General features: G+C 44.7%; 1 protein-coding gene across 1 annotated transcript; it reads left to right on the top strand.

The window, feature by feature from the left end:
• The first annotated feature begins 1,737 nt into the window (after positions 1-1,737).
• On the top strand, positions 1,738-18,081 carry DXO (decapping exoribonuclease). The gene is made up of 7 exons (XM_063291240.1): positions 1,738-1,915; positions 4,601-4,995; positions 9,428-9,657; positions 11,768-11,987; positions 13,761-13,896; positions 16,016-16,113; positions 17,675-18,081. The coding sequence occupies exons 2-7, from the start codon at positions 4,613-4,615 to the stop codon at positions 17,814-17,816; spliced, it is 1,209 nt and encodes a 402-aa protein (XP_063147310.1). The 5' UTR covers positions 1,738-1,915; positions 4,601-4,612; the 3' UTR covers positions 17,817-18,081.
• The last annotated feature ends 2,653 nt before the right edge of the window (positions 18,082-20,734 follow it).

Here is a 20,734-nt window from a genome sequence, read left to right as displayed (position 1 = left end):
TAGTTTGAACATTCTTTAGTGTTTCCCTTTTTTGGTATGGGGATATAAGTTGATTTTTTCCAGTCTCATGGCCATTCTTGTGTTTTCCAAATTTGCTGGCATATAGCATGCATTACCTTGACAGCATCATCTTGCAAGATTTTGAACAGTTCAGCTGGGATGCCGTCGTCTCCTGTTGCCTTGTTATTAGCAATGCTTCTTAAGGCCCATTCAACCTCACTCTTCAGGATGTCTGGCTCTAGCTCACTGACCACACCGTCAAAGCTATCCCCGATATTGTTATCCTTCCTATACAGGTCTTCTGTATATTCTTGCCACCTTTTCTTGATCTCCTCTTCTTCTGTTAGGTCCTTGCCATCTTTGTTTTTGATCATACCCATTTTGGCCTGGAATTTACCTCCGATGTTTCTAATTTTCTGGAAGAGGTCTCTTGTCCTTCCTATTCTATTGTCTTCTTCCACTTCCGCGCATTGCTTGTTTAAAAATAATTCCTTATCTCTTCTGGCTAACCTCTGGAATTTTGCATTTAATTGGGCATATCTCCCCCTATCACTGTTGCCTTTTGCTTTCCTTCTTTCTTGGGCCACTTCTAGTGTCTCAGCAGACAGCCATTTTGCCTTCTTGGTTTTCTCTTTCTTTGGGATGTATTTTGTTGCTGCCTCCTGAACAATGCTGCCAACTTCTGTCCAGAGTTCTTCCGGGACCCTATCTACTAAGTCCAGTCCCTTAAATCGATTCTTCACCTCCACTGCATATTCCTTAGGAATATTAGTGAGCTCATATCTAGCTGATCTGTGGGTCTTCCCTAATCTCTTTAGTCTGATCCTAAATTACTCTGAGGATATCCCTGCTTCAATCCTTTAAACATATTCTTAAAACATAGACTTGCAGAAATATATGATCTTCATTTTTAGAATATACAGTAAAGACATTTCAAAAACTTACTAAAAACTCCTCTTGAATCCGTTTGTCTAAGTGATTACGCAGGGTTCCCCCTTGCCCCCCAAGCAAGTTGAGGTAGTTTTTGAAGGAGACAGATTTTGGATTTAAACATGGCTGAATGGGAAGCAACTGTATTTGACTCACTTGATCTTGCCTGGCAATGTTCTCTCTTGGTCCCCTTTTTTAAAATTACAGGATGGTTCCAGATGGACAACTCCTAAAAAGTCCTTTCAAAATGATTTTTCAACCTCTGAGATACCATAAAATCAGCCAAGGTTGGCTATGCTCAAAAATATGTAACGCACAACAGTAATTTATTTATTAGTTTGTTTTTATGCTGCTGTAATCAACAAGGAGTAAAGACATAATATTAATGTAATAATACTCTAACCCCACTCCCAATGGTGATTAACTGTATTGAGATGGATAGAGTTTTCAGCATCTTCCAAAAAGTATCAGGATGGGTTCAAGGGGACATTTGCCTAAAACTATCTTCCCCACGTTCTCCAAATGTCTCGGACTACAATTCCCATTATCCTTGGCCTGGGGCTGCAGCAGAACAGAAACAAATGCCACCATCTAACCCAGTGTTTCTCAACCTCGGCCCCTTTAAGATGTGTGAACTTCAACTCCCAGAATTCAACTCCCCATCCACACAACTTAAAGGGGCCGAGGCCGAGAAACACTGGCAACCTCATGCGGCCTGAAGGAGAAGGCAGGCTTCGACTGCCATCTAGTGGCCATATTTTGACTTACACGACTCTCAGGGAAAGCGGGAAAAGGAAAGGCGGTGGCTTCCTCTCTTCACTGGCATCCTTTGATGACGCAACTTGGAGCAAAGAAGCGAAACTGCGCTTTGTTTTGATCAGAAAATCAGCCGCTCCGACTGGGCTTTGATAGTGGCTTAAAGCAACGCGTGCGACCCCTCCGAGGCTGTGGCCGTTCCCGGCGCTCCGCAGTGACGTCACGGCAGGTAAGCGGGGTTCGGAAGAGGTCGAGAGGGAAGGCTCGGATGAAATCCCCCGTTCTGGGAATGCAAGGCCAGGTCAGAGGGCAAAGGGCAGAGGTCAGCTCCTAAGCAATCCCAAGAGGGGTTAGGAGCCACGACTTTGGGGTTCTTTGTTCTATTATACTGATAGAAAAATAAGTTAAAATCATTGTCTAATTCAGTGTCTCAACCTTTGCCACTTTAAGATGTGTGGACTTCAATTCCCAGAATTCCCCAGCCAGCTGGCTGGGGAATTCTGGGAGTTGAAGTCCACACATCTTAAAGTGGCAAAGGTTGAGAAACACTGGCCTAATTCAACGCTATACAGAGAATGGGGAAAGAAGGAGGGTAAGTTAAAGGCTTTCTACTACAGTAGTAGCAAATCATGGTTAGTTCACACATCATACTAAGTCATAATATAGCTTAGTACTTCTACAACATGCTACCCAAATTGCTTGAGTACCCAACATGTTGAACCAAAACCTAACCATGTTGGCTGAATATGAAAGCGTCAGGCTAGAGTGAGATTGGATCCCAGCAAATCTATGGGGGGCGGGGGAGAGAGGTATTGTTGGAACACCATGAGATTTGATGTTAGCATTACTAGTTTACTTTTTATGTTTTATTAGTCTTGCTGTGGGTCATCCAAGATTATTATAGAGAAGGGAGGGAGGGAGGAAGGGAGGGAGGATGTAGTGTTTCACCAAGAAACTGTTGGGAGGGAAAGGATTCAGCATTGTGAATGCTGCTGATAAAAAGGATTTACTCCTAATTTAATATTGGAGATGTTTACAGAAAGACTGAGGCTGAATGGAAAACGAGGGACTGGATAGAGACTGTTAATCTGATTTGCAGCCTGTTTTATTTATTTATTTCTGTGTTTGTTCAATTTATATAGCCACCTATCTCACATATGTGACTCTGGGCGGCTTACAGAGTTAAAAATACAAAAAATTACCCAAAATCACCAAAATCATAAAAGCAAAAACATGTTCAAACATTCAAACAATAAAAACTATTACAAAACCATTAAAAACATAATCTGCAGGAGACTTTAGGGATAGGCAACAGGAGCCAGCCAAGAATTGTGGGTCAGTGACAAGTGGCTACGTACACATCACTCTCATAAACTGGTAACTGAATTAATCCATTTTCTGGTTTATGCAATATACCAAACTAAATGGTCCGTTTTAACCTGATATACTAAGCCACACAAATCTAACCAGGCTAATGCTAACCAAGCTTAGGAAGTTGTATCAGTGCATCTACTGGGTCTTTTATCTAGTTTGTTTAAATGTCATGTGAACACAGCCATGGTGTGCTTTGTGGACTGATAATCCCAGAAATTATCAAGTTGGGCTAGGAAGAAACCTCCAAGGAGCTAGTTGGTCATTGGGAATTTTGCTGCTTAGGTGGACCAAGGATCTAACTCAGAATAAGACACTTCTACATTTTCAGCCTCCCGGAGGCTAAAATTGACTCCAATTTCCAATCCCTATTTCTACACAGATTGTGAGCATGCCATCTAATGCAACTCTGGGGCTAAGAAATCCCTGCCCTTTTGACAAGCTTTAGCATTCTGTTCAACCAGGGTGTTGTCTTTGTCCCGTTTTAATATGTGACATCTCATGCCACACAGAAACTAAGAAACTACTGTAAAGGACAGTTATCCTAGTAAAAAAAACCTTGGCTGTGCCCAATGATACTCCCTTGCTAATTACAAGTAGTCCTTGCTTAACAACCACAATTGAGATTGGAATTTTGGTTGCTAAATGAAGCGGTCATTAAGCGAACCTGACCCAATTTTATGTCCTTTTTTGTGGTGGTCCTTAAGCGAATCACCACAGGCGTTAAGCAAATCACGCAGTCCCCCATTGATTTTGCTTGCCAGATGCAGGCCGGGAAGGTCAAAAATGACGATCACGGGACCATGGGATGCTGCAACATAAATGCAAACTAGTTGCCAAGCACCCAAATCGTGATCACGTGACTAAGGGGATGCTGCGACGATCGAAGTGTGAGTACCAGTTGTAAGTTGTTTTTTTCAGCACCGTTTTAAGTCTGAACCATCACTAAATAAATGGTCCTTAAGTAAGGACTACCTGTAAAGCCTGGCCCTTGAAAACACCTCAATATTCTGCATACCACTCATACTAATAACTAATGATATATCTGAAAATGAATTAGATCCTGCGAATTTGGATACCCAGGTGATAATCCTCTGCTGTTACTTGTGGCTTGCTTTTTTGCCTATAATGTAAGGCTAGCAATACTGGTCAACCTTACAGAATTGTCAGAATGCTAGCAGAGAGAAAATACATGAAGCACGAAGCAAAAAAAGTTGTGTTTGTAAATTAGATACAAAAGGTTCTTGTATTATTATTATTACTCATATTAAATACTGGATTAGAACAATGTTTCTCAACCTTGGCAACTTTAAGACGTGTGGACTTCAACTCCCAGAATTCCTCAGCCAGCCATGGCTGGCTGGGGAATTCTGGGAGTTGAAGTCCACACGTCTTAAAGTTGCCAAGGTTGAGAAACCCTGGATTAGAATCTTAAAAGTTTCTTTCGGCCTTAGCCCCCAAGTCCCAGGAGCAGTAGGTGAGGACAATTTCTCAAGTGTGTTTCTGGAGGCGAAAGTTTCACGCTCGTTCTTTTCGTTACTAGCCACAGACACTTATGGAGCACACAGCCAATCCCAGGTCCCGCAGCCGAGAAGACCACGAGGACGAATCCAAAGCCAAGCTTCCAAGGAGTGATTCGAAGGACCCCCTTACCTTGCCGGTCACCCCCTCTCTGTACGATGCCCCTTTTCCTTTTTACCGGCGGCCAGCTGAAATGGGGCACTTCTCCCTGGATGCCAAGCGCTGCTTCCACGGAGATGCTCGTCAGCTGCGCTACTATGCCCCGCCCCCTCCCGAAGGCCCCGCCCCTGGGTTCGACCTGCGCGACGGCTACCGCGACCGCTACGTGCGGCGAGATGAGAGCGTCCGCGAGGGGCTCGAGCATCTGCTGAGATGGATTGCGCAGGACCGGAAGCAGCTGCAGACCGAGGCGCAGGGGTGAGAGAGAGAGAGAGAGAGAGAGAAAGAGGGAGGGAGAGAGGGTCGGGCGAAGGGCTGGGCTGGGCGTGCGTTAGTCGGCTGCAAGGCTGAAGGTCCCTTCTTGGAAGTGGTTGCCCTGTGCTAGGTTGGATGGATTCTGAACACAAGGGGAGAGAGCCTGTGGCTCACGCCTGTCCGCCCCTTTCCTCAGCCACCGGATTTCCCCCGGCAGCAGCAATTGGGCGATTTTGTTGTTTATTCGTTTAGTCGCTTCCGACTCTTCCTGACTTCATGGACCAGCCCACGCCAGAGCTTCCTGTCGGTCGTCGACACCCCCAGCTCCCCCAGGGACAAGTCCGTCACCTCTAGAATATCATCCATCCACCTTGCCCTTGGTCGGCCCCTCTTCCTTTTGCCCTCCACTCTCCCTAGCATCAGCATCTTCTCCAGGGTGTCCTGTCTTCTCATGATGTGGCCAAAGTATTTCAGTTTTGCCTTTAATATCATTCCCTCCAGTGAGCAGTCTGGCTTGATTTCCTGGAGGATGGACTGGTTTGATCTTGCAGTCCAAGGCACTCTCAGAATTTTCCTCCAACACCACAGTTCAAAAGCATCGATCTTCCTTCTCTCAGCCTTCCTTATGGTCCAGCTCTCGCAGCCATATGTTACTACGGGGAACACCGTTGCTTTAACTATGCGGACCTTTGTTGTCAGTGTGATGTCTCTGCTCTTAACTATTTTATCGAGATTTGTCATTGCTCTTCTCCCAAGGATTAAGCGTCTTCTGATTTCCTGACTGCAGTCAGCATCTGCAGTCATCTTTGCACCTAGAAATACAAAGTCTTTCACTGCCTCTACATTTTCTCCCTCTACTTGCCAGTTATCAATCAAGCAGGTTGCCATAATCTTGGCTTTTTTGAGGTTTAGCTGCAAGCCAGCTTTTGCACTTTCTTCTTTCACCTTCATCATAAGGCTCCTCAGTTCCTCTTTGCTTTCAGCCATCAAAGTGGTATCATCTGCATATCTGAGATAGTTAATGTTTCCTACAGTGATTTTAACTCCAGCCTTGGATTCCTCAAGCCCAGCATGTTGTATGATGTGTCCTGCATACAAGTTGAATAGGTAGGGTGAGAGTATACAGCCCTGCCGTACTCCTTTCCCAATCATAAACCAGTCCGTTGTTCCGTGCTCTGTTCTTACTGTTGCTACTTGGTCGTTATACAGGTTCTTCAGGAGGCAGACAAGATGACTTGGTATCCCCATACCACTAAGAAATTGCCACAATTTCTTCTGGTCCACACAGTCAAAGGCTTTAGAATAGTCAATAAAACAGAAATAGATGTTTTTCTGAAACTCCCTGGCTTTTTCCATTATCCAGCGGATATTGGCAATTTGGTCCCTAGTTCTTTGCCTTTTCTAAACCCAGCTTGTAATCTGGCAATTCTCGCTCCATGAATTGCTGAAGTCTACCTTGCAGGACCTTGAGCATTACCTTACTGGCATGTGAAATGAGTGCCACTGTTCGATAGTTTGAACATTCTTTGGTGTTTCCCTTTTTTGGTATGGGGATATAAGTTGATTTTTTCCAGTCTGATGGCCATTCTTGTGTTTTCCAAATTTGCTGGCATATAGCATGCATCACCTTGACAGCATCATCTTGCAAGATTTTGAACAGTTCAGCTGGGATGCGATCGTCTCCTGCTGCCTTGTTATTAGCAATGCTTCTTAAGGCCCACTCAACCTCACTCTTCAGGATGTCTGGCTCTAACTCACTGACCAAAGCTATCCCTGATATTGTTATATTGTTATCCTTCCTATACAGGTCTTCCGTATATTCTTGCCACCTTTTCTTGATCTCCTCTTCTTCCGTTAGGTCCATGCCATCTTTGTTTTTTGATTATACCCATTTTTGCCTGGAATTTACCTCCGATGTTTCTAATTTTGTGGAAGAGGTCTCTTGCCCTTCCTATTCTATTGTCTTCTTCCACTTCTGCACATTGCTTGTTTAAAAATAATTCCTTGTCCCTTCTGGCTACCCTCTGGAGTTTTGCATTTAATTGGGCATATCTCCCCCTACCACTGTTGCCTTTTGCTTTCCTTTTTTCTTGGGCTACTTCTAGTGTCTCAGCAGACAGCCATTTTGCCTTCTTGGTTTTCTCTTTCTTTGGGATGTATTTTGTTGCCGTCTCCTGAACAATGCTGCCAACTTCTGTCCAGAGTTCTTCCGGGACCCTATCTACTAAGTCCAGTCCCTTAAATCAATTCTTCACCTCCACTGCATATTCCTTAGGAATATTAGTGAGCTCATGTCTAGCTGATCTGTGGGTCTTCCCTAATCTCTTTAGTCTGATCCTAAATTGTGCAATAAGAAGTTCGTGATCGGAACTACAATTGGGTGATTACAGCAGCACAATTTTGCACATTCCGTTTGTAAAGAATTCGTAGACCATTGCACTGACGCCTCCCAATTTATTCCTTTATTTTTGTTTTTATTGTAATAACTGAATAAAATAAAAATAAACGGTCCATTTGTGACTAATTGTTTCTTTTTCTTATAATAAGTAAATAAAAATAAATGTTCCGTTTCTAAATAATTTGTAGACTATTGCACTGACGCCTCTCAATTCATTCCTTTATTTTTGTTTTTATCATAATAAATGAATAAAATAAAAATAAACAGTCTGTTTGTAACTAATTGTTTCTTTTTCTTTTTATTATAATAAGTAAATAAAATAAAAACCAATGTTCCGTTTGTAAATAATTCGTAGACTATTGCACTGACGCCTCCCAATTCATTCCTTTATTTTTGTTTTTATCATAATAAATGAATAAAATAAAAATAAACAGTCTGTTTGTAACTAATTGTTTCTTTTTCTTTTTATTATAATAAGTAAATAAAATAAAAACCAATGTTCTGTTTGTAAATAATTCATAGACTGATGCCTCCCAATTCATTCCTTTATTTTTGTTTTTATCATAAATGAATAAAATAAAAATAAACAGTCTGTTTGTAACTAATTGTTTCTTTTTCTTTTTATTGTAATAAGTAAATAAAATAAAAACCAATATTCCATTTGTAAATAATTCGTAGACTATTGCACTGATGCCTCCCAATTTATTTCTTTATTTTTATCATAATAAATGAATAAAATAAAAATAAATGGTCCGTTTGTAACTAATTATTTATTTTTATTTTTCTTATAATAAATAAATAAAAACCAATGTTCTGTTTGTAAATAATTCGTAGACTATTGCACTGATGCCTCCCAATTTATTTCTTTATTTTTGTTTTTATCATAATAAATGAATAAAATAAAAATAAATGGTCCGTTTGTAACTAATTATTTATTTTTATTTTTCTTATAATAAATAAATAAAAACCAATGTTCCGTTTGTAAATAATTCGTAGACTATTACATTGAAGCCTCTAAACGCAAAAGAAAAAATATTCCCGCCCCCAATGACTTAATCATGTCTTCTGCCCATCATGGCCCCCAGGGCCAGACGTATAGTTTAAAAAATGCCATCACCCCAGCTGCAAAAATTGGTCTGGCTGGGCTCTAACACAGTACTGGACATCTGGCAATGGCGTTGCCAATTGTCAGGCATCTGCTGCCCATATTTAACTGCAGATGCCTGGGCCTGAACCAGGGGTGTTCAGTATGCAAATGCTGTTTATTACAGGTAGTCCTTGCATAACGACAGTTCGCTTAACGATGGTCTGAAGTTATGACAGCCTCAGAAAAAGTGCTTCATGACCTGTACTCACACTTACGACTGTCGCACTACCGCACAGTCACGTGATCACAATTCAGGCACTTGGCAGCCGGCTCACATTTATGACCAGTTGCAGCGTCCTGCAGTCGTGTGATCGCATTTTGCGACCTTTTTTGATGGTTTACGTCGTATACGAGTTGGGCGGTTGAGAAGTTAAATAAATAAATGAAGTCCATTGGGGAAGCTGGATTTGCTTAACAACCGCGGTGATTTGCTTAATGACCATTGTAAAAATGATCATAAAATTGGGTCCAGTCATGGTGACTCACATAATGACCGCACTGCTTAACAACCAGTTTTCCAGTCCCTATTGTCATTAAGCAAGGACTACCTGTACTGAGTTTGGTGTAGTGATTAAGGCACCAGCCTAGAAACTGGGCGACCCTGAGTTCTAGTTCTACCTTAGACATGAAACCAGCTGGGTGACCTTGGGCCAGTCCTTCTCTCAGCCCTAGGAAGAAGAAGCAGGCAAGGGGACCACTTCCAAAACTCTTGCCAAGAAAATGGCAGCTCAGACAGCCACCAGGAGTGAACACTGACTCAAAGGCACCCCCTACGCCCTGAAAGTGCCTCCTCACCCTGCTTTGGCTCTCTTGGGATTAGACAGACCTGCTTTCTTCTCTTGTCTTATAATGGGTGGTTCTTCATAATCTCCTCTCTCTCCTTCCTGCAGGCGGCCCCTGAACGCTGACTTTGTGACTTGGCGGGGGCATCTCACCAAACTGCTGACCACCCCGTACGAGACTCAGGAGGGCTGGTTGCTGGCGGTCACTCTCTTCCGAGGGACCCTGTACATTAGCGAGTTTGAAACGGAGGCTGCCCGCAAGCAGCGGGAGCAGCGCTCGGAACTGCTGAAAGAGCTCATGTATATGGGATATAAATTTGAACAATACATGTGTGCTGGTAAGGTTTCTGGAGAGCTTCTGGCTCAGAAATGAAAGCCGGTTTTGGGGGGCAACGCTCAGCTTTTTTTCCACGTTCCTGAACTGGGCTGGGGTCCGCTCTGTTTTTCGGTGTGTTTGAATCACTGGGAAGAATGCAAACGATGTAGAAGGAGGGCCGTCTTTGTCTATGGTAGCCAAAGTCAGAAAAAGTCTGGGAGCAGCTGTAGGGGGTCTTTGGGGGAATGATACAGGCCCCATCAAGGAGGGTAGTGTTATCCTCCCTATTCTTTCAGGGAAGGACATTATTATACAACATGTCCTAACAAACGTTGTGGTCTTTACTTATTTCTTAATTTCTCACTTAACTCTTACCGTGAGACCTGTACGGTATACCCATGGGTCTTTTCCTACGTGTGTTCGTATCTACATCTTAAAGATTGCTGCATATAGTTCATTTCCTTCTTTGCCCTCCACATACGCTTGGCTGAGCTATAATGACCTCCTTAGCCACCATTTAACCACCCTGGAGTTAGACGGCTTTTGCGTTTTGGTGTTACCAGCTCAGCACTGCCAGCTGCTACTCTGAACTGACGGCGAGGCGTTGGCTTTGCACTGTCTTTCAGTCGGAGTTGGGCGGGGGGAGAGGAAGTGTGCTACCTGCTGCAGGCTGGGTGTGGACTGCCAGCATCTCTGGTGGAAGTAGAGACGGAGTGGCTGCCAGGCTGTGCTTCGCCTTGCAGCCCTTTCACTGTAGAGTAGTTGGAATTCATGCCCGCTCTACTTTCATTGCCAGTCGCCAGCTGCACTGCTCTTTATCCTGGCGTCTGCTCCCCTCCTGCCCCTTCTTCCCTTCCTGTTCTCCCACATGACAGGAATCTCCTCCTGACATGTAAATGCACACACCAAGACTGAGGTGCCAGTGGTGTTTTCCTTTTAAAATTGGGCCCACTGCTCCTCAAGCTACCTTTAAAGTGGGGGGAGAGAGGGGTTGAGAGAAAAACAAGGGAGGGAGGGAGGGAGGGAGGGAGGGAGGATGGATACTGACTGCTGTCATGCTCTCCTCCACAGCACCTTCTGTGATTAGCAAATGTTATGATGAGGCATAAGCTACAGCTCACAAAAGCTTATGCCTTACAATAAAATATGTTAGTCTTAAAAAGGTACTACCACCTAGCAGTTCGAAAACATGCAAATGTGAGTAGATCAATAGGTACCGCTTCGGCAGGAAGGTAACGGCGTTCTGTGTCGTCATGCTGGCCACATGACCCGGAAGTGTCTACGGACATACGCCGGCTCTAAGGCTTAGAAACGGAGATGAGCACCGCCCCCTAGAGTCGGACATGACTGGACTTTACGTCAAGGGAAACCTTTACCTTTTACTTTACTATCCTCAGTATTACAGGCAGTCCTCATTTAGTGACTGCCTCATTTAGCGACCATTTGCAGTTACGGCGGTGATGAAAAGAGTAACTTTGCGACCACTCCTCGCATTTACGACCTTCTCAAGTCTGTAAAGCAAAAGAAAGCTGAAGTAAGATCATAAGCACGGTCGTGGTTTCACTTAGCGACTGCTTCAGTTAATGACCAAGTTGCCAGTCCCAGTTATGGTCGCTAAACGAGGACAACCTGTAATTCTTTAAATACATTTAAATCAGTTCTTTTGCGCCTCGTTTTCAGGCACTCAAAGCCACTGTCAACCAAGATAAACCGATTACTAAAATCAGCCCTTGGAGTAACAGCATGCCAAAAGGGTGCGGTTCAATCCCATCCCATACAGCTACAGTCAGATTCATTCCATGCATCTCCTGCAGAAGATCTGAGCCCCGTGCATCTGTAGTTACACTGGCCAGCTAACTGTAGACGTGTGGGATCAAACCTAAGACCGTCTACATATAAGCAGTTTACTCCTGAACGATGCCCCCCTCAGTCTATAGAATAAAATTGAAATTATTATTTCCTGTGACTCCTGGTACTTTTGACCAGTGCATGCATTATACACACACACACACACACACACACAGCTGCAGTGCTACCTCTGGTTTATTTGACTGTGTAACTTCCTGAAGGAGTGACTCTAGGCAGCTCAAGGTAACATCCAGGAACTGTTCAGACTTCTCGTTCTTCTCCAGATACTCCGGACGGGATTCCTGACCCAACTGGAGTAGTGAACACAAATGAAGCATTCTGCACAGTGATTCGGTCCCGCCTGGAAAGTCACTCACTCCTGTTCTCTGGAGAGGTCGATTGTACTGATCCCCGGAGCCCTTGGCCAGATCCACCAAGTTGCTACGTGGAGCTGAAGACTAGCAAAGTCATGCACAGCCCTGCTCAGAGGGGAAATTTTTACAGGTGAGGAAGGAGCAGTCGAAATTGTGTTGGAAACTTTTGCCACTTGCATCTATCCCCCTTTTTTACTCACAGTTAGGCCTGTCACTGTTGGCATTTCTTTGTTTTTGCTCGGACCAAGCCACTAGGTTACCATGGTAATTGAGTACTTTCTTGAGTATCGGCAGGGTGAAGAGGTCGAACTTAATTGTCCTCAGTTTGGGTGTTTAGCTGCATTGCCTGGGGGAAGGCAGCTTGCCTGGGCTTGGTTAGTTTCGCTTTTGCAGCCTCTTAGCTCAGTCCTCTCTGGGCGCGTGTGAATGCACAGCTTGTAAAATATATTTTTGTGCTTTCTGTAAATAAATTTATTTTTATAGAAATGCCTGGTGTGTGATTTTTCTGATCTCTCAGGCCAAACGCTTTCTAGCACTCTAGAGGTGTCAGTCACAGCCACCTCTCCTGCTGCTGGCTCCTAGGCTGGGGGAGGAAAGGGACAATCTGCACAAGGTGGGGTGGCATTCTTGGCAAGCTTAGGAAAATATAGGCAAAGCCCAGAGCTTCAGTTGGCAATGAGAAGGAACCAGAATATGGGGCAAAAACTACTACTTTTCTGGTTCCAAATAGTAGATGTGTCTCCAGGCAGAAAGACATAATGCAGGAATAGCTGTTACTTGGGATTTTAATCATCAGGGAGGAGATGTGGGGTAAGGCAGTCTCTCCTTTGTCTGACCCTTTCCTGCTGCTGGTGGAATTGCATTGCTTTCTATGTGTAGAAGAGCAAATAGCTTGCTCTCTTGAAATCCCTTCCTCTTCAATCTCTCCACTCTGCAGGGGGTGGGGGGAAGGGTCAGGCAAAGGGGAGATTGCCTACAGAAATCACTTGCTTTTTTTCTCCCCCCAACCTTTGCAAAGTGGAGAGATTGGAGAGAGAGAGATTTCAAGAGAGTACTGTAAGCTGTCTGCATAGCGCACCCTCGGCTCCCAATCCCAGGCTGCCAGAGTGATCACATTGCTTTTGATGTGTGGAAGAGCAAACAACGTACTTTCTTGCAATCCGTTTCTCTCCAATCAATTTGCTCTGCAAGGGGGGGAAAAATGGGGGGAGAAAATAAAAAACACAGGTCAGACACAGATAGCATGTACTGACTGTAATGGCGATCATGTGACTGAGGGACGCAGTGAAGGTCATAAAAGGTCATAAATAAGGTTGTGAATGGTTGTAGATAAAGTTATTTTTTCAGCATCGTTGTAACTTCAAACAGTCCCTGAATGAATGGTCGGTGAGGACTATCTGTAACAGCACCATTAACTGCATGTTTGGCAAGTTGTTATGACCCTTGGCAGTTGAAGTTCCTTTGGTATGCCATGGCTTAGCATTATGTGTGAACACAGAGCCTTAGTGCCACCAGCCTTTTCATTTAGATCCCTAGAGAGAAATACAGCAATGCTTCAGGGACAGCCCAACATTCCTCAGGAACATGGGCTTGTGAAGCTCCTTCCATGAGATGATCCATAAGGATAGCAAGACTTGTGGATTGAAAGAAGTTTGAGTGGAGCAGAAAAAAGAAACCAGGATTAAGTCAACATCTCTGCATTATCCTGTGCCCTAATTGTAGTCAGTAAGCCAACAACAGGCTATAGTTCCAAATTCTGGTTTATTGCCTGAAACCAAACCATGGTTTATGGACCCATTTGCTCGTCATGCCAAGAAAACAAAGCACTTTCCGGCTTGCTGGGCAGTGTTCACTTAAATGCAGATTTAGGTTAGTTCTGGTGATCTGTCTCTCTTCTTTTCAGGCACAAACTAATCAAGTGGTGGGCCCAGTCTTTTCTTCCCGGAGTGTCCCGGATTGTAGCAGGTTATCGAGGGCCGGATGGCTTGGTTGTGGGGCTGGAAACTTTTGAGACTATGAAGATATTCAAACTCATTCGGGTAAGTTTAACCTCCGAAAAAGCCTGCCCCTTCGGGATCTCAACAGGGGCACCCTCGACAGGATCCACAACATCAAGATGGCAGCTGCAGTCACGCCGTCGAATCCACACCCCTTTTTTACACATATTGCACACCCCTGTATCTCAAGTGGCCCGATGCTAACCTATATTCTTCTCTGGATGCAGCTGACTTCGGTGCTGCTAAGCATCCTGGGAATGCTTGGTAGAACTTGGGGGGTTTGTTGTCTTGTGCTGTTGTTGGATTTTGTTCCCTGGCATTCCTTTTTCCCCTGCTGTTGTTTTTGCCATTGTTTCCTCTGAATGTAAAAAGAAAATCACCTGCACACATTCAAAGGACATCATCTACTCAGTAGTCTAGAACCATAAGGAAAAAGGGCCATGGGAACTATGGCCCACTCTCAAGTTGGAGTGGGTGGGGTGCAGCTAAATGTTTTACCCTTTGTTGCCTTGGCAACAATGCTTCTATATCTCCACCAGGGTCATCCTCCTTACTCTCTACAGTCTCAACCAGGGTTCTGTGGAACCCTAGGGTTCCACGAGAGGTCACTAGCAGGTTCCTTGGGAGATCCCAATTTTATTTATTTTTTATTTTCTATCCCGCCTTTATTATTTTTATAAATAACTCAAGGTGGCAAACATACCTAAAACTCCTTCCTTCTCCTATTTTCCCCACAACAACCCTGTGAGGTGAGCTGGGCTGAGAGGGAGGGTCTGGCCCAAGGTCACCCAGCCGGCTTTCAGGTCTCGGGCGGGACTAGAACTCACTGTCTCCTGGTTTCTAGTCTGGTGCCTTAACCACTAGACCAAACTGGCTGTCAGACTCGCTTTATTTTAAAAACTATTTCAAATCCGGGCAACTTCACGTTAAAGAGGTAGGTTTTATTCTTTATTTTTAGTTGAAGAACACTTTTAATGCAAATAGACGGGCCTACACAGGAAACACATATAATAATTTTGCAACTTCTGGCCTATATTTGAGTCTGAATGTGCAGGGGTTCCCGGAGGCCTGAAAAATATTTCAAGGGTTCCTCCAGGGTCAACAAGTTGAGAAAGGCAGAGCTAAAGCAATCCAAATTAAATATGGTTCCTGTTTGCTATCAGGAAAGATAAAACCACTCAGTGATAAAGCTGTAGAATGGGTCAGTCACATTATCTCAGCCATCCAACTTGGGGAAATAATACCGCTGGATTTCACCGCAACCTTGTAGCTGTAAGATATATTAAGATACTGCCCTCAGCCAGAAGATCCCTCTAGGTGTTGTTACCTAAAGATAGGGAATCTGTTGCTGAACCGTAACTCCTAGCAGGCCCATTGTAAAAGATGCTGAGTACTGAAGGGCCTTGAATTCTCCATCTGTTGTAATTAGCCTCAGCTCTGAGCATCTCTCCTTTCAGCTCTGAGCATCTTCAGCACAAAAATGTGGGATTGTATTAAGGCAAAGATTCTTCACTCCTAAATTGGGGATTTTTCACCAAACAAACCAAAATAAATAAACTGGACCGTCCACAGCTTCAATAAGTATCCCTTGGGAAAACTTAAATGCTTTAAATTAGTTATTACTTGTTAAAATGTCATATTTACACAAACTTGATACCCTTCTTAAATAATTGGAGAATGCTCGCTTTCCTCTAGCTTGTCATCTCTTTAGAGATAATGTTTCAGCTTCTGTGAAGTTACATTTTCTTGCTTTCTCCAGTACTTTTCTTTCGGGGCTGCCCTTCCTATCCTCCAATTTTATTCTTAGATCTAAGGCAGTGTTTCTCAACCTTGGGAACTGGCTGTGGGATTCTGGGAGTTGAAGTCCACACTTCTTAAAGTTCCCAAGGTTGAGAAACACTGATCTAGGGTTAGAGCATCTGTCTTTCTTATGAAGTGGGTCACTTGCAACTTCCTTGATGGTTTAAATAGAAACTATCATTACTCATCTGATCAAGGAAAGCTGATTTATTCATAGAACAGATTAACCTTGGATACAGCAAGACTACTTCTTTTAAGGGCTTGAAATGAAAAGATATATACCTGGTTGCATGAATGCCCCAAACCAAAAGTCCTGGTTGGGTTATTTCTAAATTGCACTCTTTCTTCCCTACTTTGACAGGAAGATCCAGGCTGCTGGAAGCCAGCTGTGTGTATGAATTTCTGTGTGGCTTTTCTAGCCTTTTTGAAGACGGTGGTGACAGAAGACAACCCAAGTGAGTAGTTGTAATTTTGACATGCGTGGCAGTAAGCCATGTTCAACCCACGGTTGGCTAGACCAAGAAATGGAACCTGGGGCCCTCTGGAAGTTTTTTTTAATTTTTTTTTTATTTACCAAATTTGTCACCGCCCATCTCCTCCCACCAGAGTTGCTAAACGGTAACTCCTAACAAGGTATGAAGTGTGGCCAATGCCAAGGGATGCTGGGAATTGGAGTTCAGCAATATCTGAAAGGTGATAGGTTCTCCGTATAAGAATGAGTGGAAAACAGCTTTTAATTGCCCTTTGGTGTCAGGGCCAGCCTCGCTTCGCAATAAGACACAGACTCACTTAATGGATATTAAGGATTTCTGGTTTATTGGAATGATAGCTGACAGAACGAAAAACGGGAACGGGGTAGGTAGTGTGGGGGTGCCCCTTTTATACCCTCCTGTATTGCCCCGGGCTTCCCCACCCCTCATTGCCCCGATCCCTCTTGATGGGACCCTTGATGGCTGCCTGGGCGTTTTCCCCGGTGTCCTCTTTGTCTCCCTGCAACGGTTGTGTCCTCCGGGGCACCATGTGCTCCTTATCTTCACTCCTCTGATGTCTCTCCTTTCAGTTGTTTATGGGATCATGGGTGTGGGTGTCTTTGGGTGCTTGTGTTAATCCCTGGTTTGATTATCTTCTTCCTCCTTTTCCTTAATGATCATGATCCACGTTGTGAGGCTCTTTGTGCCTTGCAACGAGGTCATGACATTTGGGCTCCTACCAGTACAAAGTCCTCCCATTCGGATTAGCTGGGGCCCCTGGTGTCTTCATGCAGTACATTAACGAGCTCCTCCATGACCACTTATTTAAGGGGGTGTTAGTTTACTTGGATGACATCCTAATCCGTTCTGAGATGCTGGAGGACCACGTTCGCTTAGTCAGGCAAGTCCTTCAGAAGTTGAGAGATGCTCAATTCTATGCCAAGCTTTCCAAGTGTGAATTCCACAAGGATCAACTGGATTACTTGGGATACCGCATCTCCACCAGGAGGATTGAAATGGACCCAGAAAAATTCAGGACATCCTGAACTGGGAACCTCCCCGAACCAGGTGCCAACTCCAAAGCTTCCTGGGGTTCACCAATTTCTATAGACAATTTACCCCAGAATTTGCCCAAATTGCGCTGCCCCTCACCAACCTACTTAAGATGAGAGGGAGGAGGGAAACCCTCAAAGTAACTTCCCCCGGAGTGAAATTGAATTGGACAGAAGAATGTCAGGCAGCCTTTGATCACCTTAAAACTCTCTTTACTGCCGAACCGATCCTGGCTCACCCAGACCTGAATCACCCTTTTATTGTACAAGCAGATGCATCTGATTCTGCAGTTGGGGCAGTGCTCATCCAAAAGGATGAAAGCCTTTTCCCTTGCCTGTGCGCTTATCTTTCTCGCAAATTTATTGAATCAGAGTGCAATTGGCACATATGGGAGAAGGCGGCTTTTGCTGTAAAGGCTGCCTTCTCAGTGCTCTCTAGGGAAGTAAAGATGTGCTGCCCTGATCTCAAACTTTTGCTTCTTCCTTCCTCTCTCCCAGGTTGGTTCATCTCTTCGCCTGGGACCCAGGGCACCCGGTTTCCTTCACAGTGCATCGGGATTCTCAATATTGTTTCCTGCCTGACTGGTACGTGGAGGCTTTGAGTCCAGAGAAGCCCCCAGCGTTGCGGATCCCAGACTGATGCACTGGAAGCCAAGCTGGTCTTGGGCCTAGAAGCTGCTGCACCTTGCAGGCCCAGGTGGGTAGTGGAAGGAAACAAACACCAGGAGTCTTGTTACGTGCTACTCGGAGAACGGGGAGACAGAGCAATGGCATTGCTGTGACAACAAAGGAAGGAAGAACCACCTGCTCATGTGTTGTCTCCTGAAGCTGCTGGAGCATGTTCTTTCTCGTGACACCTGTGGCTTAGAAACAATAAAAGGAGGGGGCAAAAGTGTAACTGTGAATTAAGAGTGTCCTTTCTGTTGATGGAGGCCTAATTGAAGCCACGTAAGGTGGTTTGAAAATGGGTGAGCTTTGCATGTTGCTCATCCAGTTGTGAGTAATTTGGGACATACTTTATCCTTAACATAATGTATGAACTGGATCAGTCTGTTAGAGGGAAGGAGTGGAATTTTGCAGGAGATTACCTTCTAGGCTATCAGGTGGACCCAGGGTCCTCTCCTGATAAAAGCTGCTTGCTCAGGACCCAGCATTGTGGCTGCCCATCACAGGTAGATTCCCAACATTGCCTGGCAAAGAACAGTGGCTTCATAGGAGCCCGAGTCACACGGATTTGGAACAGATGAGAGTTAACCACAGCTGGGGTCATGCACCCTGCTAAACTGAGAACCAAATATCATTTAGGGTCTCAAACAGTGCATGACCCTGGCCATTCAGATATGCCAGGCTGCTCAGCTTGGTAAAGGCAGCTTCTGTTGCCCTCATGGTGGCATAAATTGGCTACAGTAATACGGATGGTGGAAAATGAGCAGTGGTCTCAAGCTGAGTTAAGAGGGATGCCTCTGAGTGTTTGCAAGCTTCTGGTCATGCTGAACTCTACAACCATGATGCGTGAGTGGGCAGGGCCGCAACTAGGGGGGCAAGCGGGGCATGTGCCCTGGGCACCGCGCTGGGGAGGCACCAGAATGAGTGCTGGGGGGGGGGGCACCAAAATAGGCGCAGAATCCATGTTTGCCCCGGGTGACATACACCATAGTTGTGGGCCTGTGAGTGTGAGTAAACAATGAGAGGAGATCCTAGGGATTCATGTTGCACTTGTTGACATTCCCGGTTCCCTGGGCATTTTCTTGTGCAAGGTATTTGTTTCCTGTTACAGAATGAATTAGCCAACATCACACACGACCAGTCCTTGCAACCATAATGGATGGAAATTTGCCTTTAAAAAACAGGATCCTGCCTCCAACACATGGAATGCGTGCAGTTTTAGCTACTCCATCTCCTTAAAGTTGGTGCTCAAGATTTACCACTAACCTTTGCCACTGGCATCCTGTAACATTGGCTAGGAATTCTTGGAGTCAAAGCCACAGTACATTGGGAAGGCGTCCAATTGGAGAAGCCAGTATTTTCGGCTTTGAATCTCCAAGACTGGCTTTCAGAAGTATTAAGGCTTCTGATGTTCCTGCACTGGGTAGAGGATTGGATTAGAATTCAGTGTTCCTCAAACTCGGCAACTTTAAGACATGTGGACTTCAACTCCCAGAATTCCCCAGCCAGCTGGGAAGCTGGCTAGGGAATTCTGGGAGTTGAAGTCCACATGTCTTAAAGTTGCCGAGTTTGAGAAATGCTGGATTAGATGATCTTCAAGGTTATTCTGAGATTCCACTGAGCCCCAGTTTAGCCAGTATATGGGATTGCTTGGATGAATCCTCAGACTGGTTCTGTAGGAGATTGTGGGTGGGGCTGGGGGGGACAAGTTAAAAGCCTCTAACTCAAATACATCTTCCCAGGGAAAGCAAAGCACTATGGTGTCAAATTGGGCAACTACCCCATTATAAAAACACTTTCCCAAGGAAACTGGTCAGTTCAGCCATAAAACACGAGGTCAAGAAATGCTGATAAACTCGGGAAAAGTTCCTAGGAGGCGAGCAGAGCTCTGGTTAGCCAAAAGAAGGTAACCCCCTAAAAGGAAACTCTGTTTGGGGCATAACCGCCTCTGTTCTTTCAAAACTTCACTGTCTTTGCAGTCCTGCCCCATTCTCTCATAGTTACACCTTAATGGCCTCACTGACCTCACTTCGCACATGGTATGTTGCATCCAATGAAATGCCTGGCTGCTCTATCCAGTCACACGCAGATTCTAATTTGCATGAGTCTATAAAGAAGGGCTGTGACTCCACCCATCTTCAGGTCTGTCAGCATGGTCAATAAACCAATTTGTGCTTCAAGGTGACCGTGTCCTGGTTTCTGGTTCCAATGTACCTCTAAAAATTCTACTACAGTTCCATTAGCATGTAGAAAGTTTCAGGCAGAAGCAATGTATCAGAGAGCAAGGCATTTATAAGCCCATCACCCCTGAGAGAGAGCTCTCCAGCTTCTTCATGAAGATGTCCAATAAGGGTGAAGCTACCTGCCTCTCTTAATAAAGGGCACTGTTATCAAAGGGCTATTGATGTTCCTCCTGTTCAACTGAAATCGACTGCTCTTCAATTTAGTCTAGTAAAGTTCATGTATTTTCTGAGGCAATGATGCTGTGTGAGAGCAACAGAGGGACTGCTAGACTTCAGTTCTCCAGGCTGACCACTGCAGTGCATTTTCAGCCTTTCCATCCTACTATCCAACTTCTGCTAGCCTGGAACTGAATACTGTATTTTAATGAGATACAATTAATGCAGAAGAGAGCCAGTTCAGTGTAGTGGTCAAAGGCACCAGGCTGGAAACTGGGAGACAGTGAGTTGTAGTCCTGCCTCAGACATGAAGCCAAGCTGTGGTGGCTTTGGGTCAGTCTCTCTCTCTCAGCCCTAGGAAGAAGGCAATGGCAAGCCACTGCCAAAAATCTTGCCAAGAAAACTACAGGGCCTTCTCCAGGCAGTCTCTAGGAGTCAAAGCTGACTTGAAGGCACCCCCACCCCGCAAAAAATGCAGAAGAACACTCAGCAA

Source organism: Candoia aspera, chromosome 2, assembly GCF_035149785.1.
Source record: "Candoia aspera isolate rCanAsp1 chromosome 2, rCanAsp1.hap2, whole genome shotgun sequence".
NCBI lineage: Eukaryota > Metazoa > Chordata > Lepidosauria > Squamata > Boidae > Candoia > Candoia aspera.
The sequence above is the reverse complement of the archived record's forward strand: the minus strand, read 5'-3'. Positions and strand labels throughout refer to the sequence as shown.

What these genes read in the sequence shown, in the direction of transcription:
- DXO (XM_063291240.1), top strand. Translation starts at nt 4,613, where the DNA reads ATGGAGCACACAGCCAATCCCAGGTCCCGCAGCCGAGAAGACCACGAG. An exon ending in CTGCAGACCGAGGCGCAGGG is followed by an intron (nt 4,996 to 9,427) that starts GTGAGAGAGAGA and finishes TCCTTCCTGCAG; the next exon opens with GCGGCCCCTGAACGCTGACT. An exon ending in AGATATTCAAACTCATTCGG is followed by an intron (nt 13,897 to 16,015) that starts GTAAGTTTAACC and finishes CTACTTTGACAG; the next exon opens with GAAGATCCAGGCTGCTGGAA.